Source organism: Falco peregrinus, chromosome 6 (assembly GCF_023634155.1).
Source record: "Falco peregrinus isolate bFalPer1 chromosome 6, bFalPer1.pri, whole genome shotgun sequence".
Lineage (NCBI taxonomy): Eukaryota > Metazoa > Chordata > Aves > Falconiformes > Falconidae > Falco > Falco peregrinus.
The window spans coordinates 36081707-36108730 of NC_073726.1; the positions used below are offsets into that span (position 1 = coordinate 36081707).

General features: G+C 44.0%; 1 protein-coding gene across 4 annotated transcripts in view; it reads left to right on the forward strand.

The window, feature by feature from the left end:
* The window catches only part of PTPRB (protein tyrosine phosphatase receptor type B), a 69169-nt gene extending 45799 nt beyond the window's left edge, over positions 1–23370 (forward strand). For 3 of the 4 annotated variants that reach the window (XM_055807466.1, XM_055807464.1, XM_055807467.1), the window contains 15 exons: positions 400–549; positions 1834–2077; positions 3209–3315; positions 3840–3939; positions 5654–5737; positions 5854–5871; positions 5974–6055; positions 6504–6594; positions 7784–7860; positions 8676–8810; positions 10428–10550; positions 10771–10934; positions 12738–12873; positions 15744–15864; positions 16903–23370. In XM_055807466.1, the coding sequence (XP_055663441.1) occupies positions 400–549; positions 1834–2077; positions 3209–3315; positions 3840–3939; positions 5654–5737; positions 5854–5871; positions 5974–6055; positions 6504–6594; positions 7784–7860; positions 8676–8810; positions 10428–10550; positions 10771–10934; positions 12738–12873; positions 15744–15864; positions 16903–16925 (1655 nt within the window). In that variant the 3' untranslated portion in view covers positions 16926–23370. The remainder of the gene's footprint in view (positions 1–399; positions 550–1833; positions 2078–3208; positions 3316–3839; positions 3940–5653; positions 5738–5853; positions 5872–5973; positions 6056–6503; positions 6595–7783; positions 7861–8675; positions 8811–10427; positions 10551–10770; positions 10935–12737; positions 12874–15743; positions 15865–16902) is intronic. The other variant, XM_055807465.1, reaches the window with a different exon arrangement.
* Positions 23371–27024: the final 3654 nt, after the last annotated feature.

A 27024-nucleotide genomic window follows, 5' to 3' on the forward strand; every position in this document is an offset into this window, starting at 1 on the left:
TCTTAAAATAGGTAACTTTCTGTAGTGAGTGTGCTAAGTGACCTCCAATTACCTGGCTTAAACTTGTGTCATTTTTAGCAGCTACAATTTCTGATTTCATAGATTTAGCAAGACTTTAATGCGTTTCAGTGTGGGCTTCTGCAGGAGTTCCTACTGAGAAGCTGCCACTGTTATTATGGTTAACTCGGTGCTGGCTTGTTTCATGCTTTGGCAGTTTCCCTGGGGGAGGTGAAGACACTTTCTTGACTGCAAAGAGAATAGAATCAGAGACTTGGTCCAGTCAGCTGAGCTTTATTATGAATTGCATTTCCCTTTCTAGGTCTAGCTTACAGCAAATACAGAGATAATGCTTTCTCTCTCTTTTCATTTTTTATTTTTTTTTTTTTTTTAATTACTCAGGTCCCCCTCAGCCACCTCCAGACATACGAGTGAACAAAAAGGAGGTCCTGATTACCAAATCCTCCATCAACTTTACTTTTAACTGCAGCTGGTTTAGTGATACTAATGGAGCTGTGAAGTACTTTACTGTGGTTGTTAGAGAGGCTGATGGTAAGTGTCGTCATGTAACACCATTCTCTCTATAGGAGTTACATGGGGAGGTACGCTGCTGTCACTACACATCAAAGGAGGTTCTTCTCATCTAGCGGCTGAGTTTCGTAGATGTTTTGGATCTATACCTGTTCCCTAGCCTGGGGACTTAGGAACTCAGTCTTCTCCTCAGAAATTCAGTAGAAATTGCAGAGCTCAGCCAGAAGCAGCAGTTAGCTTCTGTACTCTAGGTTATGCTGTCATGCATGTTCAGGAAATTTCCACAGTAGGAGACATGTTGTATGCCATTGGAAGTGAACACAGAAGAAACTTCCTTGCTGTGCACAGATCTCAAAAGGCAGTTTAAATGTTTGCTGGGAACACTAAGGCAGCATTTTTGGAGAGCCTCAGTAAGCCATGCTGAGAAGGCAAAGGTAGCATCTCCCAGGTGGTGGCTGCTTACTGAAGAAAATGACTTTGTGCAGCACCGTAAAACAGAACAGAAATTGCCCTTGCAGCATGCATGTAAACCTCCCTTTCTGCAGTTGACCTATATGTGACAAAACAGATGGATGTCTCAATTAATACCTTGGTTTTGGAAGTGGCTCCATTTACTGGCATGCCAGGATGTATTTTGTGACCCTTGAGAAAGTTTCTTAATCTCTCTGTCCATCAGCCCTTAGGAAAAAAAGCAGAGATAGTATTTCCACTATTTACTCTGTCGTATTTGTGCAGACTATGAAGCTGTTTGAGAAAGGGACTATTCATTGCCGTGGCTTTGCCTACCTGAGTCTTTTACACAGTATGGTGAGTTTCCATTCAGGGAACTCCTGTCATTTCCTATTGCAGCTTTTCTCTCTATACAGTAGACTTGTCAGTGTATGGATTTTTTTTACTTGCTTTTTTGAAATAGCTGGTGCTAGGATCCAGGAATCTGGATCACAGATTCCCACCAACAGCACTAACAGGAAAAAAAGTCATAGCACTGAATTCAACCTGTGCACGGCTATTGCATGTATCCATATATTCCAGATACATTACATGTATCTGGAAAAGATACGTTGAGGTCTTTTGAGGTGTTGTCTTCCTGTCTGAAGTTCCCCAGAAAAATAATAGTAAGCTTGGTACTAGAAACAGGGTACCCTAACCACTGTAGCTTCGTATTCGCAAGGTAGCCTGTGCAGCCTCCAAGAAATGCTATAAAGCTGGATAAGAATATGTCTGTCAACAGCTTGAGCCTATAAACTGCATCACATTAATGGCTGCAGTACATAAACCTTCTGTCTTTATTTGCACATGATGTAGGTAGTGAAGGACCAAAGCCTGATGAGCAGCACCCATTACCTTCCTACCTGGAGTACAAACAGAACGACTCTATACGCATCTACCAGACAAACTATTTTGCCAGTAGATGTGCTGAAAACCCTGACAGTGACTATAAAAGCTTTGACATTAAGCTTGGAGGAGAAATGGAAAATCTGGGTGGAAGGTGTGATCCAGATCAGCAAAAATTCTGCGATGGACCTCTAAAGCCTCGGACTGCTTATAGGTTAGATTTATGTTGGTAGCTGTCCTCTGTCACGTTATTAGGCATAGTGCTGTCTGAATGTCTGATACACTTGACCTTCTGTAGATTAATAACTTGTTCATAGAGGAACTGTTGTACGATGTTCTTCGTGTTTCACTCTGAATTTATAAAAGCTTTATACATGCCCCCATTCCATAGTCTTTCACTAGCATGGGAATGAACAATTAATTTTACACAAAACTCTTTGCAGTGAATAGGTGTATGTATTTCCCTCAACTTGATGGGGAGCTCTATAGCTGCTAATTCTTTCTTTGGAAAGACTTAAGACGATCAGCTAAGTCAGAAGGGTACTTAACAGAGGGCAAGGATGCTTCACTCTGGTACCAGTACCCCATGCCAGTCCTTTGGAACAAGCTAGAAAAACCTGGAGGTTATGCTAACCTGTGGCACCATCCCCTGGCTCCAGAGCTAGGCCTGGGTTAGCTGTAGGGTGTAGAAGAGGACAACTGCCAAGACCAAGCTCAGCAGTTATGCAGTCTGTGAGGCCAAACCTGAGCTCTAGTGCAGCTCAGTCACAGCCCTCCCGCGGGCAAACGCTCTCCCAAGAGATCTGCAAGCTGCTCGCCAAACAGCCACATGGACAGAAGGGTGCCAGGCAGTGCACATGATGCCTCTCAACTGCTTCACTATCATTGAGACAGTGCTGCTGTACCACCGTCTGTTCTCATTAGGGCCCATTTCCCCAAAATTCAGCCTGGGAAATAACGCACGTTACCAAGAGGACTAACATTCTCCGACAGCACAGCCCCACCCAGCCAGGCGAAGGGAAAACGTGTCCTACGCTACCGACAGGCATTTCTGAGTCCTCTCCCCACTGCAGCTTCTGCTGGTCCTGCCTTCAGGCACTGTCAGGCTGTGTGTGCCAGCAGCCGGAGATGCATCTGTTCCCCCTGCCAGGGTACCTCAGAGCCTTCCACCTGCACTAGCTGTATTCTCCCAACTAAAGCAAATAACTCAGGTGCCTGCATTAAGAACTGCCTGTGGTCAGTAGAAAGGCTTTAGTTTTCTCTAAGAGGCAAATGAATTCTTACTTTGCTGCTGTTGGTTCTGAACATCTGATGAGCTCTAACTATAATGGTACTGTTTTTTTAGGATCAGCATACGGGCTTTTACCCAGCTCTTCAGTGAAGACCCAAAGGAACTCCCTAAACCACTCTTTGCAGACACCTTCTTCTCTTTACCGATCACTACAGAAGCAGGTTAGTTTCAGGCTGGTTTTTCAGTGACTGTAGCATGTGATTATATATTGTGCCTCAGAACACTGGTGTCTATAACTATTTGGAAGGAGTGGAACAAAACCCGATTGTTTTGCGCATACTGAAGGCGGCTCTGAAACGAGGCTGGAGCCATGGCTTATCCAGCCTTAGTTTGAAAATTCAGAGGACTGCTTGATGGAACTGCTGACAGTAGAAGAAAGGGTGAATGCTCAGTGAAGCTATCACCAAGAAAGCTTCGAAGTGCAAGAGAACCAAACTCCTCTACAATGGGGCTGTGTTTTACTGTAGTTGGGAGTGAAAGATTTTGTGTAATATCTGGAAAAAATAAGGACAGAACATCAAGGCTAGGTTTTAGCTGAGTGTTTCAGTGCCGAAATTTCCTTGTATTTAACCATTTTCCTAGCTGATAATAACATTTTCATAGCTGATGATAGCATAACCCCTGAAAGTTATTGATTCTTCATGTCTTTTCCTCAAGATACATAAATACACTGTTCTGTTTCTAGAGCCTCTGTTTGGAGTTATTGAAGGTGTGAGTGCTGGCTTGTTTCTGATTGTGATGTTGGTGGCTGTTACTGCTTTATTTGTCTGCAGACAAAAAGTGAGGTAAGTTGAGTCCCTATATCAGTCTCTGTTATTGAAGTCAGGTCAAATTGTATTCATTTAAGCAATACAACATTTAAAATGTAACTGTAAAACTGAAGGAATGCACTGGACTATTCAACAGAAAATTAATGTCCTCCAACATCTGTACAAAGTACAGAACTAATGACTCGCATATTAGACATCTATATATTCTTGATTTAAATACCTACTGATGTTAGTCAGAATTCTCTCATAGAGGGACCTTGTAACTTCTGGTTTTCAGTAGAGTCTGAATATTTCTGAAAAACTGGTTTATCATTCAAATAGAATGCCTTTTGTCAAAAAATAAATGTTTCAATTTCATTTGGATTGTTGATGGAAAGCTCTTGAAACGGTTCATTTAGGCTTTATAACTTCAGTTCAAAAATCTTTAAGTTGTGGCATTACCTTAGTGTCCAAAAGATTAGTTCAAACTTTACTTCTCATTTTTTTGTCAATTATAGTTGTATTATTCACTTTATAGATGAATCTTAAATAGTAAATTTTAAATATGTTTTTAAAAAGTTAAATACTTTATCTCAACTTTGTTAAAAGCTTTATCAATTTAAACCATTTTGCATGACTGAGATATGATATTATTGTTGTGAAATTCCATGTCATTTCTGAAATTAAAAAAAATCGATATTTACAACCTTTACAAGGGTAACTTTGAAAATCTGAAATTCCATTCTTTTACTGATACAAGATTAGATCTATTTTGTTGTGAATTTGCTTTTCGGATACCAGAATTTCACATTGAAAAAAACCTGTCATACATAGCTTTTAGCCAGAATGGATTTAACCTTTAGCAATGCTGTTCTTAGACTCTGTGAAGAAATTCGGTGTATTCCTCTATATGCCATCCAAAAAAAAAAGAGGCATAAATCATTAGCAATAGTAAATAAAGTCTGCTTTTGCATGTATAGACTTGGGCACTCCTAACCATCTCAGTGCATAGTGTCATATAGAGCAAGAATAGAGTGCAGGTTGATGTGTTTTCCACCTGCACATCTCATTGCATTGTTTTAGTGTAGATAAACTTCAGATAGTGTGGTTTCATGTTGTGAGTTATATAGCCAGCAGGACTGCAAGTATACTGGTATGGTTTTCCGACATCATATATAAAGAGAAAGTGTTCTCTGAGGGAGGTGTGTTGAAGGAGGAGATGGCAGTGAAAGGAAGAAGGGCAACACTAACTGTATGAAGTCAGTACCACTTCTGTGGCTTTCCCAAAGCCTACTGTGGCACTGCCACTTACCCCTGCTATGAACCTAGGCATCTCGTAGAGGCCTGGTCTGAAGGGGGTATGTGCTGGAATCTGCATACCTTTTACAGCTTTGAAAATCTACCTACACGTTCCTCTCTGCATGTAGAGAATCAACTGATTTGGGGCCGGTCTTTGCATAGGACACTCTCCTTAGTGATAGGTTGGGCTGTGAGTGTTTCAGAGCAAGAATTCTTATTTCCTATGCACATGCATACACTCCAGATCACTATTACCAAACTAAAATACAAGAAAACTCTGTGCCACAGCTAAAAGCAATGTCACATGATCAGAGTCACAAATCAAAACAGACTTTCTTAAATTCCTTTTTTCCAACTTACCAACTTTTTTCAAACATAAACTGTGTTATTGGCAGCCCTTACCAGTATTAGAGCGTAATGATAAAACAGAATACCTTCCTTTTTATTCCAGCAGTGGCCATGAGAGACCTACAGCAAGGCTGAGCATTCGCAGGGACAGGCCACTGTCAGTCCATCTGAACCTGGGGCAGAAAGGGTAACATCAAAAGTTTTGTTTCTAAGAGCAATATTTTAACATGACAGTATGGATGGACAGTGCCATCTGGTCACTCACTGATGAAGTGTTTCTTTTTCTTTTGAAATCATTTCTAGGAACCGGAAAACTTCCAGGTAAAAAGAAAAAAATTAATACCTAAACAAGCTTCTTGATAACCAAGTAACTCATGACTCTGATTCATCCTGTGATTTTCTTCTTCCTGTTGAACATTTTAGTCCAATCAAAGTCAGTCATTTTGAAGCACACTTCACCAAACTTCAAGCAGACTCCAACTACCTCCTGTCCAAGGAGTATGAGGTGGGATCTTAATCTAGGCAAAGGACTTATTTTATGAAGGGGCGGGATGGCTGAATTAATGGGTTAACACAACAGAAAGACCTGCATTTGTTTGTCTTATTCACACAAATCCAAGTAAGTTTGAACTCCACTTGTGCTGGTACAGAACCCAGCTCTTCATTTAGCATAGCATCTTCTGGTTGGCTGCCTCTGCCCGATACCTATCTGACTGAGGGCAGGAGCATTCATTTGTGTGGCGTATCTGTGTGATAAAGCATGGAAAGCACCTGCCAGCCATGTGCTTGCTTTAAAACAATATGGTCAGCTATTTAATTTCAGTTTGTTTTTTTTAAAAAAACACCCATTCTCTGTCCATGGCCTTTGAAAGCAGATAAGCACTATGTCCCCCTGTGTTGTCACGTCCTTTAATTATTTTCACCTCACATTTTATTTCTACTTTTTTTCGCAGGACTTGAAAGATGTGGGTCGAAACCAGACATGTGACATAGCACTTCTGCCAGAGAACAGAGGGAAAAATCGATACAATAATATATTGCCCTGTGAGTTTTAGGTTTCGTTGTGTAATATTACATCACACCAGCTATTTTTCACTTTTTTCAGCAACCCTAGTGGAAAAGAGAGTGCAGCCAATCCCTTCCCTCCTTCCTGTCAGAGATGAAATACCTCTGCCAGCTCAGGTTCTGGTGCTTGGAGGCAGATGATATATGGCCCTGAATGGCTTCACAAAGGCCAGTAATTTCATTTCGCACTAGAGATGTAATGACTAGCATTCAGTTTACAGAGAAGCAGCTCCAGCTATTAGGGGCATTCAGTCACTGCTGATAACAAGGATAGTAGAAATAACATTAGGATTGTTTACATACAGGGTATCATCCATTCAGTGCTTTTTGACAGTCTTGTCAAATCTTTCTTCTTCAGAGGACACAAAAAACCTACCATACAGGTAGAGCTAGTGTGGTTCTGCATGGTAAGACACACTTGTGAAGTCAGCCCTGTTCTCCTGAGGCAAATCTGACATTGAGAGTTCCCCCCTTTAATCTCCTATCTAGCAGTTTTGGAGCTAACACGTGCTGTGCATCAGGGAGGAACACCACATGTCTTGCTGCTCCACATGCTGCCTTGCTGCTGGATGTGGTATGTGCTTGGAACACAGCCTCACAGCATCTCCCGTGTTCTGCCTGCCATGCCGTGCTGGGGAGCATGCCTGCTATGTACAAGAAACAGCACCTGACGGAGATCCAGCGTGGAATTCAGTGACCTAGTAGCTTAGAGGCTCTGTACCTCTCTACAGAGGGTTCTCTACCTAGGGAAGACGTTTGGCCTGCTTACACATTAGCTCCCGAGCTGTGCAGACCACTGAAGCACTACTGCTCTTTCAGGGCAGCACTGGGTACTGCTCTCCAGTACAGCACACTGCTGTCAGGATCAAAGGATAATGCTGTTGTGGCTCTTTCGTTGCCATAACAAATCCTATGCAACTCAGCAGAGGAATTTTGGGATATTCACTGCTTCCTTCTTACCCATCCGTCTCCTAGTCTTTGGAACGTGCTACAACACTCATGGATGAGAGAGGCAGTACAAATTTAAAGTTATTCCTCTAAATTAGCCCTCCATATAAAATCCTTGTAATAATGCTGCCAGTCCTTTTGCAAATGCATTTCTGTAAATGGGAGAGAGACTGAAAATCAAGACATAGCCATAAGCCTCTTGTAATCAATTTCTTTCTAGATGATACATCAAGAGTGAAGCTTTCCAATGTGGATGATGACCCTTGCTCAGACTACATTAATGCAAGCTACATACCAGTAAGTGACTCAAGGATAGTATTTTACAGTCCTCCCTCCAGTGGTAATTTGTCCTTCATCTAAAACTAAATATAAAGCAGGATGCTTAAGGCTCCCTTCCCCCTTCATTTATTCACTTGAGCTAAAAGTCTTAAGAACTTATTTTGTGGGTGTGCTAAAAGGTTGTGTCTCACTGCCATTAAGTTAACTGTGAGTGATTTACCCAGCATTTAAGGATGATTTCTTGGATTGCTGTAGTTATGTAAGATAGCAGGTCTGATTGGCCAAGGACACATTCGTAAAGGTCACTGGCTTTATACAGTGTCCACAACAACCATAGCTTTCACTGCAGGTGGCGTCCTCATTGTGGAGCTGTAGCTCATCCTGACAGTGTTGGCACCTTGCAGCATGGCGGAACTGGCTGAGATTAAAATGATACCATTTGCCAGAGAGTTGTGATTGATAACAGCGGTGGCTTTAGCAATCCAGATTTCAAGCCAGAGCTCAGCTAATTTATTGAAAACAGTAAATAAAACAAAACCCCCTGGTAGTTCCAAAATTGCTTGAGACTGTGCTGAACACAATAGAACAATGAAAAGCTTTAACTGCCACAAAAGGAACAGTATTTAGATACAAGGCCACAGTCTCTTCCTTCTCTCTGCTCCAACCAGCCTTCTGCTTCCAGGTCCAACACAACAGCTTCACTCTCAAAACTGTTGTCCCAGCAAGGGCACTGTTGCTGCAGAGCCCTGGCTGTAACCCCATGGCTTGTTCAGTTGCTAGAAATTCTTTTTTTCTGCCTTTATGGAAACTAATGGAGTCCTCTTTACTTGCAGGGCAATAATTTCCGCAGGGAATACATAGCAACTCAGGGCCCTTTGCCTGGCACCAAAGATGAGTTCTGGAAGATGGCTTGGGAGCAAAATGTTCACAATGTTGTCATGGTAACCCAGTGTGTTGAGAAGGGCCGGGTGAGCAGTGACTCTTCTTTATTATTAATGACTGTTCTAACATCTGTTAAAAGTTCACGCTTATTGTTTGCATCACACTAATGCCAAAGGCCTCAGTCAAGGAGATGTACAGTAAGAGATAAGAGGTATAATCTAAAGACTGTAGACAGATTAAGACTATGAAGTGAGGATGCAGTGACGACCATCCCAAGATTATGCGACACATCAAGGCTAGAGTTATGAGCAGAGCTCAGTGCTTCTGGTCTTTAATCCGGGACTTGGCTCACTATTACTAATATTATCCCCTTAAGCATGCAGAAAGGACAACCACCAGCAAAAAATGTCTGTTTATCACATCAACGACTACTTTAAGCTCTAGAGAGCAAATGCTGATCATTAAAGACATGGAATTCTCTCTGATACATAAGCCCCAATGTTGTAAGCAAAGAGATCACTCACACACTTAACAGTCTTACTGAGTGCAAGTGTAGGTAGGTTATTTAGCTGTTTCAGCAATCTAGCTCCCCATGTATGACCACATCCTGCACCCGTTGTAAGACAGGGACCAGATCTGTACAAAGGTTAAAGAGATGAAGTAGCGATCATCTAGTGGCACATATGGGGATGTTTCCTTTCGGTTTACCGTTGTTTCTTGAGGAGATGGCAAAAGCAGATGCAGGACAGGATGCCTCCTGTCTCCTTCTGCACCTCACTGGCTCTAAGTGGGACCCACTGTCATGTCTCAGCAAGAGGTGGGCAAGAGGGCACTGGAAGGCTAGCTCTCATCCAAGCAGATGTGTGAGAAGAGTAGGTGCAGAAAATATGGCATCATGAAGAGGGCATCAGTGAAGTGCTTCCCTGTAGAAGAATGGCTGCAGAAGCATGGCCTTAGAATCTCTGAAGATCTGCACAATCCAGGCCTGGTATTAGAATAGGCCTGTAATCAGAATTGTACTGAAGTTGCTGTGCTGAAGTTAACAAGAAAGGTAGCCTTGAGCTGTTCTTGAATCCTGAGACCGAGTAATTATGCTGTGCCAACAGGCCGTGGCTGAAACAAGCTACAGCTGCTGGGAAAGCAGGTGCAGGGCCAAGAAAGATGGGGACTGGTATGGGAAAATAGGGAGTAACAAACTACGAGGCTGAAGCACAGCAACACAATTAGCTACATGGATAGAACGCTTACTTTAGTCATGATAATTAGGGGTGTGAGAACCGCGCGCGTTTAGAGACTACTGACCAATTATGTTTCTGCTTTACGGATATGCATGTGTATCGGTTCTATATAAGTAGTGTTAGAAACTAATAAAGTGGAGCAAGATGCATAACTCATTGAGTGTCGTCTTGACTCCGGCAAACCCTTCTTCCAACACTTCCCGTTGTTGTCCCCCCCGCCCCCACCACAAACATCTATGATGCAAACTTCCACTTCCTAGCCCCATCCTAGCCTGTTCCCATCCAAGGCCCTGTTTGTTGAGCTGACATGGCAGGGAGTGGCGTCTCTTTCTGAATTCAGCTGCTGCGTTTCTGTCTTTGTCCTCAGGCACAGAAGGTCTTAAGTGTGCTTCTGCCAGTGCTGGATGGAGGCATTGTTTATAGCTGTTACTCACACTATATCTGTCTTTTTCTGTGTGTCTGCAGGTGAAGTGTGACCACTACTGGCCCCTTGACCAGGATTCCTTGTACTATGGAGACCTGATTGTTGAGATGCTGTCTGAATCGGTGCTCCCAGAGTGGACAATACGAGAGTTTAAAATCTGCAGTGTATGTTTGTGTTCATGGTTTGTTTGTTGTTTGATTTTTTTAAATAATAATTTGCTTCAAAACACCTGTAAGGCTAAATTTGGAAGGTTTCTTCCACCGTAGCATAGTTGCACCATGCCCAGCTCATCTCTGGTGGTAGCAGTAGCATTTGTTCTGAGGGTGCATGTTGTATGTGTCCCCTCCTCTCGCCTGTTCTGATGACCCACACTTTTGTTAACAGGAAGAGCAGCTTGACTCAACGAGGCTTATTCGTCACTTCCACTACACTGTCTGGCCAGATCATGGTGTGCCGGAGACCACCCAGTCCCTGATCCTGTTTGTCAGAACTGTAAGGGATTATATCAACAGGACCCCAGACACAGGACCAACTATTGTGCACTGCAGGTATGTGCAGCAGCAAAAGGTCAGTGGCACAGAGCCTTTGTGCATACCCTTGGGAAGATCCCAAATGTTCATCCCTGTTAGGCAGCCACAGAACCTGAGAGACAGCTGATGGGATTAAGTCTCCAGATACATCACAGGAGTGTTCCCAAGGCACATGCAGTTGCTCACAACCTCACCCTGGAGATGCCCCAAAAATTATTTAAGGGGAACCACTGTGTCTTTCTGGGACTGCAGGAGAGCACTAAAGTTGTCCGCAGTGGCCACTGCTCATAAGCTTTTGCATTCTTGAAACTACCTGTGTACTGCTGTTGCAGCCCAACATCTGAATCACGAAGGGGTGTTCTGAAAAGGTAAGATATACCCAGGGGTGAATCAGACTATGTATGGATGTTGAGACTAGCTGGTGGATCCATCCTTTCCCCATTCTGACTGAGACTCCCTCTCCTTCTGCTTTCTCATGCTCTCCTGCTGTTGTGCCATCTCTGGCAGCCATAGGGCTGCAGTTTTTCCTCTGTTCCATGATTCACCCCTACACACATATACAAAACAGGCAAAACTGGACTGCCTGCTCCATGATCCACTGGCCAGCTGCAGCAGAATATAGGATTGCAAAGTGAGAGTGCAGTGTAGTGCTGTATCTCTCACTGCTACTGGTTAAATGTTGCATCTGACCCCTCCACCCATTATATGGGCCGAGGCATGTATCTCATATTACCCTGCCTGTGTCTGCCTGTACATCATTGCAGTGGGTTGACCTTGACTGGATACCAGCTGCCCACCAAGCTGCTCTATCGCTCTCTTTCTCAGCAGAACAGTGGGGGAGAAAAGAAGATTAAAAAAAACTTGTGGGTCAAGATAAAGGCGGCTTAATAAAGCAAAAGCAAAAGTTGTGCACACAGAAGTGAAGCAAAACAAAAGATGTTATTCTCTACTTCCAATCAGTGGGTGATGTTTGGCCGCTTTCTGGGAAGCAGGGCTTCAGTATGCATAGCAGTTGCTCTGGAAGACAAACACTGTAAATAACAAATGCTCCCCTTCCCACTCCTTTCTCCTAGCTTTTATATCTGAGCAGATGTCATATGGTATGGAATATCCCATTGGTCACTTTGGGTCAGCTGTCCTGGCTATGTCCCCTCCCAAGGTCTTGCCCACCCCCAGCCTACCAGGCTGGGGTGTGAGGGGGGTGTGAGGGAGGTTGGAGAGACAGCCTTGATGCTGTGCCAGCGCTGCTCAGCAGTACTCATAACACTGCTGAGTTATCACCACCTTCCTAGCTATCAGTACAAAGCACAGCACTATGAGGGCTGCTATGGGGCTCAGCCAGACCCAATGCAATCATGTGCTGCAATGTATCAGATGTCTACTACATCACTACTATTGGCCACCTATCTCCAAACCTAACCTCCCAGCATTTCAGCTACTGGGGATTCTGGGATACTTTGCCTTGCTTTGTCCTTCCACGAGGCACAAGCCAACTGATCTTTTATGATCCAGTCTACTGGTTCATGCCTGCAGAGAAGAGGTTTAAAAGTTACAGTCAGGTGCAGTCTCCCAGTGTATCTCAATGACTGAGTTAATGCAAAGCAGAAAGCAGTACAGGCAGTAGCAGAGATACCTCTACCCTCGCTATCCTTTCCTCCTTCCTAAACAAATGCCACTATGAAGTGTTTGAAGTCCCAGAGATGCCATTTGAAAAGTGAGCTTCTCACCCTGGAGATCTGAACTTTACAAAAGCGTCACATGAAAATCTTGATTGCTATGATCCATCTCCTCTTAAATCTTTCGGGTTGTTTTCTTTTCCAGTGCTGGTGTTGGCAGGACTGGCACATTCATTGCACTGGACAGAATTCTGCAGCAGCTGGATTCAAAGGACACTGTTGATATTTATGCAGCAGTGCATGATCTAAGACTTCACCGGGTTCACATGGTTCAGACAGAGGTAAGTTTTGCATAGCCTACAATACAGCAACACCAGCTGCACTATATAATAATCACTCTCTCATCTTAAAAGCTCTCAAAGCACTTCACAGTTACCCCACTGTGAAATACTAATTAGTTATGTTTTAGCTCTGTGAGTTTTTCTAGTTCAGGATTGTTTCCATTGTCTCTCATTCAGTGGACCCAAACCATAACAAGGGATAGCTATGCTTCCTATAGATTTCTCCTATTGGCAGTGGCCCACAACCACCCCAGCAGTGTTATGCAGCAGACACTTAACAGCACGTTGTTGTGTTAGTGCAGTGTCCAGTAAATGAGCTTTGAGCACAGATAGGTCCTTCAGGAATTCTTTGGAAGACAAATCTAAACCAGACAGATCGACATAATAGGGAAAAGGAATGGAGGGCAGAGAAAATTAGATGTACATAATTTTAAAACTCTAAGCACTGTGACCTTGTGGCTTTGCAGTTCATTTTTTATTGAGCTGCTCTGTCATTTTCATTAATGGTATTGGAAAGTTGATCAGCATTCTCCTAAGATACTATGCAAAAGCAAGTACATTTATTCTTGAAGTGCATAAAAAGTACATGTTTGGGATTTCTTTCTGCACTTTTAAAGCTGCAAGAAAATCACATTACACTAATAGCAGCTAGACACTTAGGAGCTGATTTAATAAAGGCGAGTTGTGGAGGCAGTATTTACATTTTCCCTGTGAACTGTTAATAGAGGAATCAGAACAAGTTTGATGAGTATGCCTGTAGCTTGATACTAATGGAGCTCTTTGTTGCAACTTGGAAATTAAAATATCGGTGACAGCACTTTCTGATAGATGTAAAAGTTACACATGGGTATAAAGAGAGGCTCAACTGGGAATGCAAAATAAAGATTTTCTGGAACTATCTTAATCACAGAACACCTTCTGTTGGAGGGGAGACAGATTCTCAGCCTGGTCTGGGCATCCTCAGAGACAGGTCTGTCTCGCCTTCTACATTCCCATCAGCCATAGTCAGCAAAGGCAGACAGGTATCTTGGGAGGGTGGCTTTTTTCCCCTAGCTGGAAAAAAGAGGCAACTACTTCAAAAGCCTAAATGTGACACCATGCTTATAGACAACTGAAGTTGTGTGATACAAAGTCCACCTTTAGCATGAGCTTGACATGACATCTAAGTCAAAAGGCAGCCAGATCCGAGCAAAACATCTACAGCAATGGTAAGGAACACCCCACCTTCCCACTACCAGCACTACATGCATTTCTGCCCCAAACCCGCAGTGGGTCAACTCTTACCCAGATCTCCACTGTAACCAGTCCCACTACTGGAAGAATTCACAGTCAGCATCCCAGAGACAGGTTTTGCAGCTCACACATACTCACTCGCCCCACTGGAGCTGTAATGTGCTTGTAGACTGACCATGTGGCTGTGTCAGTGGACAGCCACTGAGCTGATGTATTCTCAACAAGTCTTATTAATCTGGACTGTCAGTTGCATCTGTATATGGTTTCTGATTTGGAACAGCCTTTCATCAAGGTAGCTTGGAGCACAAGCAATACTATCTCTCATGCTCCTGCAAGAAAATGAAGCAAATATATCCTGGAGTTTTATGATGATTCAAAGTTTGCAATGAGCGGTGAATTATGAAGTAATTCTTACACATCTTTTAAGAAGAAGTAAAGGAGGTGGGGAGAGGGGGAAGAAAAGATCTGCTCCACAAACTCCATTTGGTATGTGTGAAGACCCTAGTTCCTGGTGTTATTGTTCATGTCTTGGCTTCCACAGTCTGTCTGGGGGTTGAGATAACAGCTAGGTCCCCATCTGTTGATGTGATGGAAGCCAAATCCCACTGGAGAGCACAGGCCAGCAGATAGGACTGTTTGCAATGAGGTGCTCCAGCCAGAGGTCATAGCACAATCCTGCTTGACATCATGCAGTCACAGTAAAACAGCAGCAACAGAACACTGCCTCTGCTTTAGACTTGGCTGAAAGCTGTTAAAGACGGAAAACTCTGTCCATCAGCTCAAAAGGCAGTAGGCTCAGCACAGCAGCTGTAACACAGGTAGAGAAGCTGTCTACCATTTCAGTCCCAAATGGTCTCTACCAAAGGGGTTCTCCGTGCCTTGGCCAACTTTCCACTGAATTGGTGGGTGGGGTGCAGGATTCTGCTCTGCAGAGACAGCAGCCATATGTGCATAACAGCAGCCATCCTCACTTTCCCAGAGCCAGAGCACTGAGAAAAATGCACAGAGTAATAGCTGAATTTCTTCTGAAAAATAGGTAAAGAAGATGGGGGGGTGGGGGAGAATATGCATATGCTTATTGGGGGAATTATGTCTTTCAGATAAAGTAATATTAAAAATGTACACCTTGATATATAAAAATGCTTAGCCTAATTTTCGGGTGCCATGGTAGAAAACTCAGCTTCATCAAAGTTATATGAAGTAGTTATATATTATGGTAACATTCCATGGAAAAGATTTCTTTTCAGAACAAAACATGTTTCTCTCTTGTATGTGCTTCCCTGCACATATTAATTCTGTTACACAGACTTTATACCAGAGCATTCAGAAGCAGTAGCTATCCAACACAACATCATGACAAATTATACCTTACAGTTGATAGAGCTTTCACTCATGACACGGTCTGTCAAAATATATTATGTTCATTTATGTTTTACTGGTAGCATTTCTAAGAACAGGTGATCACAAAAGTTTACTGTATTACTAGTGTGAAAAGGGGATTAATTCTAGAAGTGTATTTTCATTTTTAACACCACCCTTGACTTTGCATGAGGGAATTAGCCTGTAATGATTTCTCGCAATGCAGAAAATGAAATCACAAAATATCCCAGATTGACTAAAAAAATATTACTTTGCAGTGTCAATATGTGTATCTACATCAATGTGTGAGAGATGTGTTAAGAGCTAGAAAACTTCGCAGCGAGCAGGAAAATCCCTTGTTTCCAATATATGAAAATGTGAATCCAGAATATCACAGAGGTAAGTGCAAGTTTATCTAAAAGTGAAATGTTCCAAATGTAATAGCTCATTGACAATGTAATTGAGGGGGGAAATTGTGCTGTCCCCTGCCATTGATATTTGTTCTCTTCCTGGACCTTCATATCTTCAATACTCCTTAAAATCGCATCTTTATTTCCTCTGTTAGTAGTCATTGTAATATCTCTTCCTGCTTCTGCCTTACCTTCATGCTCTCCCTTCACGATTCCTGTGCTGTTGGGGGAAGTGAACCCCTTCCCTCTCATGATATTGGCTTCTTCCTTTACTTCACTAGTGTTTACACCATCCGCTTTTAAGCACGCTGAGGCCACTGGCTGGGCTCACTGGGCTCTCCTGTCATTCATGGAGTTCGATTTCTGTCCTGACTCACCCTTGGCTGCTGCTGACTATACAGGTGGCCTTAGAGTTGCCATCTGCCTTTGACCGAATAATGCAGGTGTCCAAGGCTGTGCTGTTTCTCTTTCCCTCAACTCTCCATCCCTGAGGCTTTTTTTTCCTAGCCTGCATCCAGTCCCTTGGTGATATGAATTGCAGGAGTAACAAACCTGGCACTAGCACTGCCCTTCACCTCCTGTTCTCATGGCTAGAGGACCGGTCTGGAGAAGCTGTAAGCAGAGGTGGCCTGTGTATCCTGGTAGAGCTGATTCCTGAGGGGTGTACAAGTTTTCAGAGTCAGGCAGCAGGATCTTGGTAGCTCCTCAAATTTGGACATTAGGAATTGAGATTAAATGATGAGAAATCAAAATAATTGTCTTGATCTAGCCTGTAGAAGTCAGAGTTGTCATCGACAGGTAGAGCAGGCTTGGGAGGAGGTCAAAGACTGAAATAGCCAGGGCTCCACAGGCTGGGAGTGCTAACAAAAGCAGAGGTAGGAGCTGTTCTTCAGCTGTCACATCAGTCACCAGCCAGCATTGCTGCCACACAGCTACCTTTCAGAGCACTGTAGTCAGCTGGCAATGCTGAACATGAAGCCACCTGGGTTGTTTTATTTTTTCTAATCTCAATTTTCCTTGCTTTCAGATGCTGTTTATTCAAGGCACTAAGGATGTTACAGACATCTGCTTTCATGACCACATTTTTTAACTAGGGGGTTTGTTTGGGGTTTTTTATGTATTTCATGCAACAGAAAGGTGCCAGATTTTTCTGTTGAGACTGTGTATAATTTATTGGTCTGGTGATTTTTTTAAAGGATATATAATTTAAGTGTAATAGATATTAATGTATATAATTGTATTTTGGCATTATGTAAATATGTATTTTTCTATATTGTTTATATTAATATTAAGCTTCAGATAATACTATTTTTTTCTCATCACAGTTTTTATGAACTGTTCTACATAAACTATTTTAAATTGTATGGCTACCAGGACTGCTGCATTTAGGACAGTATTGGCATATAACACACAGGAAAATCCTATAAGGAGAACCTCATTTTTTTTAACTAGTTCAATGTTTGTGAGATGAGATAAGCTACTATTAAGCAAGGGAACAGTAGTCCTGTGTAGGAGTTACAATGCTACTCTACACTTTAAACTTACTGCTTTTTTGATCTGAAAAAATGGGTATAACCCATAACACAGTGACATACTTTTTACAGAACTCATTAACATCTGAGCAAAACAGGGTCCACCTCACTAGAAGCAACTGTTTCAGTCTAATGTGACATAGTAGAAAAATACCAAACACCATATGCTGCCATGAAGCCTAGCAGGCCTTTTTCCCCCTGTATGATTTGAGGGGAGACGGGTCACATTCTGATTTCTTTACACTAGTTTAAGAGAGCAGAATCAGACCACAGCCTGTGTCTGTGCATTTTCACATGCATATAATTATAATACGAAAAGTGTTCAAGGAAACACCTCAGACATTCATGTTAACAGACCTTTAAGGGTGTGAAGTCTGGCAACTTCCACAGCTCACTAAAAACAATGCTGTACCATGACAGCTAAGAAAGCAGAGAGATTATAAACGTATTGAAATAAAGACAGATAATGGTATATTTCCTACAGTTTAAACTGGCTTCGGCCTTAAGCTGCTTGCAGCATAGCTGCCTTGGCCCAAGTGTTGGTCTTTGAATGCCACGTGCTTTCACAAAGGGAGAGCATGGCCCCACCATGTCCTCATAGAAAGACTCCTCCGCTTCAGTAGATGTTGCCTGATGTCACCACCACAGGGGCAGCTGGAACAGAGAAAGGCTCATCACTAAACCAGAGGATGTAGGCTGGCAGGACTGTGCTAATCATCAGATGACTCAAAGCATTTAGTGATAAGTAACAAGTACAATCGGAGAGCACTCACCAGGTGTTCTGCCCAGCCAAGCGAATTAAGACACATCCCCTCTCCTCTGCAAAGAGGCTTCTCATTCAAAGGACTGAACACTGTTCAGCTTTTCTTTGTCTCTATAAAACACTATTCAAACAGAGAAAAGGCAGTACACAGTTTTTCTCCATCACAAAAAGAAGGAAGGGCTTGATAGTTCTCCTTTCATATATCTGCCCCTACTTTACCTAGAGAAAACAGCCTGCTGCTGAAGTCAAGTGCCTAAATTCCACGTTTATTTTGGAGAGAAATAAATATTTCTGAAGGTCTTCTGAGAATTAGCCAATACACCTAAGTGCCTAACTGAGGAACTGCTGTGACCCTGAGCCAAGACTACTTGTGACTACAAGATACCATGACTTACTGAAGCTGTACTCTTCTTGTGGTAGGAACGCCAGCCTGCTGATGGCTAAAGAAATCAGCTAGGCAGCTCTGACATAGTTTTCTTAAATGGTTCCAAACCACCAGGACTATGAACATCCATGTCACACTGGCTTTCCTAGAGAGAAGGCAACAGCCTGATAGTTACTCTTCCTTCCTACTGCATCCGGAGTCTCAGCCTTTCTTGACCTATTATCTTTGCATGCCTCAGAAGCCACCTTTCACAGAATCACAGATTGGTTGGGGTTGTAAGTGATGTCTGGAGATCATCTAGTCCAACCCCCTGCTAAAGCAGGCTCCCCTAGGGCAGGTTGCACAGGATCATGTCCAGGCAGGTTTTGAATGTCTCCAGAGAAGGAGACTCCACAGCCTCTCTGGGCAGCCTGTTCCAGTGCTCTGTCACCCTCAAAGTAACGAAGTTTTTCCTTATATTCAGATGGAACTTCCTGCATTGCGGTTTGTGCCCGTTGCTCCTTGTTCTGTCGCTGGGCTCCACTGAAAAGAGCCTGGCCCCATCCTCTTGACACCTGCCCTTGAGATATCTGTATGTATTGATAAGATCCCCTCTCAGTCTTCTCCAGACTAAACAGGCCCAGCTCTCTCAGCCTTCCCTCATAAGGGAGATACTCCCATCCCCCCATCATCTTTGCAGCCTCCACTGGGCCCTCTCCAGTAGTTCCCTGTCTCTCTTGAACTGGACCCAGCACTCCAGACACGGCCTCACCAGGGCAGAGCAGAGGGGCAGGATCACCTCCCTCCACCTGCCGGCCACGCTCCCCCTAATGCCCCCCAGGATCCCGCTGGCCTTCGTGGCCACACGGGCACACTGCTGGCTCGTGGGCGGCTTGCCGTCCACCAGGGCTCCCAGGGCCTTCTCCGCAGAGCTGCCTCCCAGCAGGTCAGCCCCCAGCCTGTGCTGGTGCCTGGGGCTGTCCCTCCCCAGGTGCAGGACCCTACACTTGCCTTTGTTGAACTTTATCAGGTTCCCCTCCGCCCAGCTCTCCAGCCTGCCCAGGTCTCGCTGAATGGCAGCGCAGCCTTCGGGTGTATCAGCCGCTTCTCCCAGTTCTGTGTCATCAGCAAACTTGCTGGGGGTACACTCCATCCCTTCATCCAGGTCACTGATGAGTAAGTTGAACAGGACTGGACCCAGTACTGACCCCAGGGGAACGCCGCTGGCTACAGGCCCCCAGGTAGACTCTGTGCCGCTGATCCCAACCCCCTGAGCTCTGCCGTTCGGCCAGTTCTCAATCCACCTCACTGTCCACTCATCTAACTCACGCTTCCTGAGCCTACCTACGAGGGTGTTATGGGAGACAGTGTCAGAAGCCTTGCTGGGGTCAAGGTACACAGCATCCACTGCTCTCTCCTTGTCCACCTACCCACTCATTCCATCACAGAAGGCTATCAGGTTGGTCAGGCATGATTTCCCCTTGGTGAATCCAAGCTGACTATGCCTGGTAACCTTCTTTTCCTCCACATGCTTGGAGATGAGCTCTAGGATGAGCTGTTCCATCACCTTTGCAGGGGTGGAGGTGAGGCTGACTGGCCTGTCATTTCCCCGGTCCCCCTTCTTGCCCTTTTTGAAGACTGGAGTGCCCTTGGCTTTCCTCCAGTCCTCGGGCACCTCTCCTCCATGACCTTTCAAAGACAATGGAGAGTGGCTTAGCAATAACATCTGCCAGCTCTTTCAGTGTTTGGGGCTGCATCCCATCGGGGCCCATGGATTTGTGCGTCAGGTTTGCCTGAATGATCTGTAACCCAATCCTCCTCAACCAAGGGACAGTCTTACTTTCTCCACAGTTTCTCTCTTGCTTCCAGGGTCTGGGATACCTGAGGGCTGGCCTTGGCAGTAAAGGCTGAAGCAAAGAAGGCATTCAGTAACTCCGCTTTCTCTGTGTCCTTCTTCACCAGCTTTCACAGCTGCTCAGAACATGTAAGATTGGTTAACCTTTTACTTGTCTCTGTATGAAAATACTGCTCTTTCCTCTTGTACATCCTCTTTGGCTCCACACAAACCTCAAGATTCACCACCCTTCGTGGCAACTGAAGAAGGGAATTAGCATTATAGTGGAAGCCGTTTTCACAGAGGCAAACCTAAGCAAAACCGTGAGGAAACATGCAAATTTTCTGCAGGCCTCTTTTTTTTCTCTGTTTTGTTTGCTAGATAGACTGTAGGTTACCGAGCAAGGACAAACAAGCATGGCCGCTTTAGATTGATTGTTGACCCTGCTAATAACAGATGAACTTACAGCATCATTAAAATTGCTGTTTTGTTACGTGCACTGCATTTAGTCCTTTCTTTTTGCAGTGGTAGCTGAGGAACGAAGATCACCATGTTTGTTACCAGCAGTACAATTACACTGTGAAGACATACCAAATGTACCTTAAATTATTTCACATTATATATCACTGTGTCATTTATACTGAGGGAAATGGAAATGGCTCAACAATATATGGTCAAAAGTCTGATTGTATACTATGTATGCATGTTGTTTCATTTTCAGAAAGACACACATCATTCTGCTCTTTTATTTTAACGTTGTTTCTCAGCTCCCCTCTCTGCACCTACAGAGTTCACAAATATGCACCCAAAATGATGATGCAATAGCAGACAGCTATTTTCATCTTTTCTCTCAGCTAATAATGGATACAGTTCATAAGCTTCTTCCTCCTCATCACTTAAATAACATGACAGATGACCTTAAACACTCCGGCACAATGCTCTTGAGCAGCTTTACACTCTGTCTAGATAGGTCACGTGTGAGACTGTACACACATTACTGCTCTGGTTCTGCTTTCTAGCCAATTCTGCTCATGTAAAACCAGTGTAGATCCACTAAGAATAAGTAAAAAGTATCTATGTAGCATTTTGTTAATATAAGACACCTGCTATCAGTATAATTAATTATATTTACTGTGCCTCTAAGCTGAATAACAGGACTGATGGGAAATCATTAATGTAACAAGAATGGACTTGAAGGAGCCTGTGTACTGAACAAAGACAGCTCTTAAGGAGAAGGACATCCTCCACTGAAGAGGATGTTTCTCTTTTGAATGTCCATGAATGATGTTCAGAATTCCCTTCTTGATGTTTCCCCATAATAATGTTATAAAGCAAGGCTGGTGTTGTCACTGATCCATAAGCTAAGATTTGCACACTTGGAGCCCAGTCCTTTGAATCTCTGCATTATCCATAAAGCTACCTGAGTACTTTCATGGAAGTCAGCTGGTATGCTTGCCTGAAGAATACCATTCCACTTCTGAAGCACTTGCAGGGTTGGGCTTTTAGGTTAATTCAAATTTTTGTATTGAAAGTTATTTAATAATGAAAAAAATGTAATAAATGTTTTGTTTGTTTTTTTTTTTTTAATCTGTGCAATACAATTACAAGATCCACTACCGATTGTAGGGAAAAAAATTTTGCATAGCTGGAGTTGATAAATGATATTTTTGTTACTAGTGGAACACAAAAGTGGGTGAGAGAAATAGGCATACTGTGAAGATGTCATAAAAGTGCAACTTTATACATTTTTCTCTGCTGCTAGAGTTATTTATACAGCTTATATGCGTGCCTAAAATTGCCAGAAATATTGTTTTATGCCATAATATACTATGAGTTTCCTTTCATTTGTAGAACAGAGAAAAGAAAATGTGTGAGCTTTGAGTTTATATTATGTATTGCATACAGTTATTTACGCTTTGACTTTGAAAACAAAAAGTTAAATACTAGGCAGATAGGAGTACATGAGCACTTAGCTGTGCTCCTCAGCCTGGATGTTAATGTATGGGCTAGAGGGCTGAGAACAGTAACCATCTAATCACTGTATTAGCATCTCCTCCCAGGGCCACAGATCAGAGAAACTTGTCTGACATCCCAGAGATCCAGCCTACTGCAGCCACAGCTTCGCTACCAAGGAGTGGCGTAGCAGATGCTTACATTTATTCAGATTTCTTTCAGTGTATCAGATACACAGTTTGTGTGAATAAAACAACATATCGAATGACTACCACTCCCCTGATGGCCCTGTCATCAGCTCTGGAGCTGTGAGCTCTGCGATTTGTAGTCCCAGGAGGCTGCAACTTGGGATAGAAGATGAGTGTGCACCCCAGTGCTTAGGCAGCTCGCTGTGGACCTCGTGCCCTCGACTGTCCCTTTCAGGACGACAAAGTCAAACTCCTGACTTGTTGGTACTGCCACTATGGCCAAAGCAAACTGGTCTGTTGTCAGTAGCCTTGCAGCTCAACAGCTAGTTCAGACCAGGATTTGGTTTCTAAGACTGGCAGGACATACTGGAAACTGGGGACTAGCTAAATTTAGCAAATACTGTGGAATTTAGGCACGTGCAGGGTCAACGATGCTGGTAGATTGATACGCATGATGATTTAGTGGTTTCTTGGTGTATTTGAAAGCTAAGGAAATACTGTAAGTAACATCAGGTAGCTAAACGTGTATTGCTCTACAGCAGGGTAGTATGTTATAGTGAAAAAACCCACAATTTTGAAATGTGGCTAGCCGTAAATTCTTTGCCAGTGCCTGGAGTAAAGTGTCTGAAAAACATCTTCAGGACACATTCCATTCTCATATGCTATATAATTACTTATATTTGTGTTCCTAACAAACACTGGGTGAACACAGAATTGTGCTACTATTGTCAATTTAATTTATGCATTTGTTAAGTATATTTTTGTATTTTTAGCTACAGTCAACAAATCAAATATATTTGAATGTATTTTACACATTTTTATAAATAGTTCATGAATAAAACATTCATTTACAAAAAATCACGTCCTTGTCTTCTGTGTGACTGCCTTTGCATTATAGATTTTGTTGTCCTGCTGCTCAGAGAAAAGGTCGTAAGTGAGTTTGATTTCAAGTGAGACGGTCTTCAGAGAACATTAAGTTCATCAGAAGACTCAGCCTCTTGGGGGAACGGGGGCTCTGCTGTTGCCCGCTGGCTGGATTAGTGCCCATGCGGAAAGATACCGTAGTTCCCTTTGCCTCCCCGGTTTCTCTGCTCTCCCCCTTTAATAAACCAAATACTGTCTGCGTTATGCAATGGGTATTTGAAACAACAGTGCATTTTGAACTTGAGTGCCTGTTATTTTAGAGACATTTCGCCAGGCAGTTGTACCAATTAACACCGCATTGGAGCTCCATCACTGCCTACCACCCGAGGATCTAAACCATGCTTTTTAACAAATGTATTTCTTCCCCTCCCTCTCTCCACAATGCTTAAAAACCATTAGCATTCTTGTGGGCTCAGGGTGCTTGGCAGTAGCATGCTTATTGCCAGCGCTTTGTGTCTCAGTTATTCCTTATTTGTCATCAGAAGTGTTTAGGACAAGTTAATTCTGTTTATTTAAAAGAAGGAATGATTTATTAGCTTATATTTTGTACTGTGAGCTATTTGTTGAGGGGATGTGTACTGAAGGCTGAGGGAATTGCTAGATTTTCTCTTTGTGACATAAAAGCTTATCTCTGAGCTGTACCCTGTCCTGAAGCCAATGTAAACGCAAAAGAGCAGTAATAAAGATAAAATAATGTACCACTAATATTTCAACACAGGAGAAACATAGCCAGCATTGCAGACAAGAATAAATGCAAATGTTTTTATATACTACAGCAAGGAAGCTGAAACACAACGGGTCTCTTCTAGTTTAGCAAGAACATGATGGTTCATTCCTGTTAAAATATTGCCAGAATCTAGTTGTTATTTTTATAAAATGGACCTGATTTGTACCTAGTTTTCATACCTGTGAGCTGGCTGTTTTGTCTGGTAAGTAACTTCCTATACCACAATCGCCGTTTTCTGCCAGTCCCGATCTTCACTACCTGCTGGTTTCCCAAACCCTGGAAATAGCTACTGCTGTCCATGTCTCATGGCAGACACAATGTGGCTATATTGATGTGTCAGCAAATACCACAAGTGAAAATTTCGAGTGTTACTAACCAAGCATTTGCACATTACTTAGGGTCAATACCAATCCCAGCCTTTGGGAAAAAAACAAACAAACAAACAAACAAACAAACAAAAAAAAACCAGCAGCAAAAGTAGAAAAGGAGAAAAAAACCAGCATTCCAATTAATTTGTGGAAAATGTCGCATTTTGGAGACGTTGCAAAAGCCAGACCCACTTTTCCTTGCTCTCAGGGTCAGTGACATGTGGGGCTGGGGGGATGCACAGTGGCTGTCATAAATAAACATAAATATATTGTGCGCGGCCACCTGAGCCCTGGGTGGGGGTGGCAGTGATGCCACGGTCACTGCTGCAGTGGCTGGGCTGTATTGATCACCGAGTTGCCAGTGGCTGTCCCTTTGAATTGATCTGCTGGTTTTTATCACACAACGGCTGTGGGCACTATCTCCAGGGTGCTGGGTGGTCTTCAGGCACAAACAGCCCTGGGGCCCTCGCTGGTGCTTCTATCTGCAAGAACAGGCACGTGTGCCTCATGCTTTTTGGTATCTGGCTCCTGCAGGTGCCTGACATCCTCTTCATACCCACGTTAGGTGCTAACTGTCATTTGCATCATGCGAAACCTCAACAAGCAGCCCTGATTGGGATGAGGGGTGGCCCCTGCTCCTAAAGGCATGGAGTAGTCAGCAGCACTGAGCAGGCATTCAGGTACCAAGGCCCAAGAGGGCAAAGATTTCTGTAGACCTCAAAGTCTCTAAGTCTCCAGGCAAAACATAACCTTAGCACCTACGGCTCTGCTGTTGCAGAGGTTCTGGGGTCCCCAAAGGAGGCTAAAGTGCCCCTAAAGGATGTCACTGACCAAACAGGGTCATCAGCACCATCAGCATGGGGAGGGTTCACACCAAGCCCAGCTACAGGCTTCCCTCCCCACCTCTCCTGACCCAAGTTCCTGGCAGGAAAGGGTGTCCTAGCACATCTTAGCCCACAGAGGTGCTCCAGGTGGGTGCACACAGCTTCAGGGGTAAAAGAGAGAGGAAACAATGAGGACACTTGGCTGGGGCTCCGCACTTGGCTCGGTTCCTCCTTCCCTGCTGAGGCCTTCCATCCCCGAGCCATGGCATGTGGGGGTGCCTGCAGAGGCGCGACAGGGACACACTGGCTCTGCTGGCCGGCAGCGTCTGTGACTGCTGCATGCCGTCCCGCGGGGGCACACCACCCCCCCAGCTGCCCCTGTCCCCAGGCTCGAGGGGACCTGCACGCTTCAGAGGGCCAAGAGCACAAGACGTGGCCAAGAGCTGGGCGGAAGGCATGGCAACGTGGCCTTGTGCACAGCCGGATGCTGGCTGGCCAGCATTGCTGGCAAGTGCTGCAGCAGCTGGGCCAGATATTTTTGTACATGGCCTTCCCCGCACTCATGCCAAAATCCCTGCCAAACTACATGCCGTGTCCTTGCTTGTCTTTGGTGTTTAGGCACCCAGGCCTGCCTATGTGCCAAATCAATAGCGGAGAGCAGCTGGAGCAGCCACCTCTTACTGAGGATAAAGGCAGAGGTTTCCTGCTCTCCCTACAGCAGTGAGGCCACACACCCTTGTCCTCAGGTGCCACCTGAGACCTGCAATCTGACTCTTCTCAGCACAGGAAAGGGCCCCAAACCAGGTATTTCTGCCCCTACAAATCTTCACCCATTGCTCAAGGGGAAGAACTGTTCTCTCTAAAAGGTGGGGCACAGGCACAAAGCAGTGAGCTGAGTGAGCTGAGCGAGCCCCTCCTGGGGTTACGTGTCTCCCAGCAGCCCTGATTCACAGCACGGCTCTCACGGATGCTTTTTGGATGTATTTGTCTCAGCTGGGTTGGTCTGCACCAGGCCTTAAAACTAGACATGTTTCGCTGAGCGATGCTCAAGTGCACCCTTCTGCATAGGTCCAACACCTGGGTAGAAGAAAGCCGATGATCAGGCTAATATAAAACCTTCATTAAAATCCTTTGGTGGGTTACCAGGAGTATAAATTTGGCTTTCGTCTGGTCCTTCCTTGTGAAGAACAACATACATTCATTAAGTCCTTGTCACTTCTAGTGGAGCTGTAGCCTTCCCATCAGCTCAGAAAAAATAACTTTGTCCCTCGGATGTGGGAGCCAGGCACCTAGATAGTATTGAGTTCTATGTGCCCTGCATAGGCTTCACTCAAGAGGCGCTGACCAAGCCAATGACTCACCTTGGCTCCTTCCATCTCCCCAAACCTGTTGTGGCAATCAGCTCTGGAATCTCAGGTCCGAAGTACCTTCTGGAGAAGGTCATTGACTGTGGAGAAAGAATGAATACCAGGGGTGTTTCCATCTGACCACAGAGAAACATTTCCAGCAGAGGGATGTCTACCTATCCAGGGTAATCATCCCAAAATGCCAATATGACTGCTTAACCCCAGGCAGCCGAAGGGGTTTGGAAGACCCATACCCCAGAGGAATGCCTCTCTTGAAAGACACAGAAAGTGGTTAGATTGACAAAGCAGTCATCTTAGTAGACTTC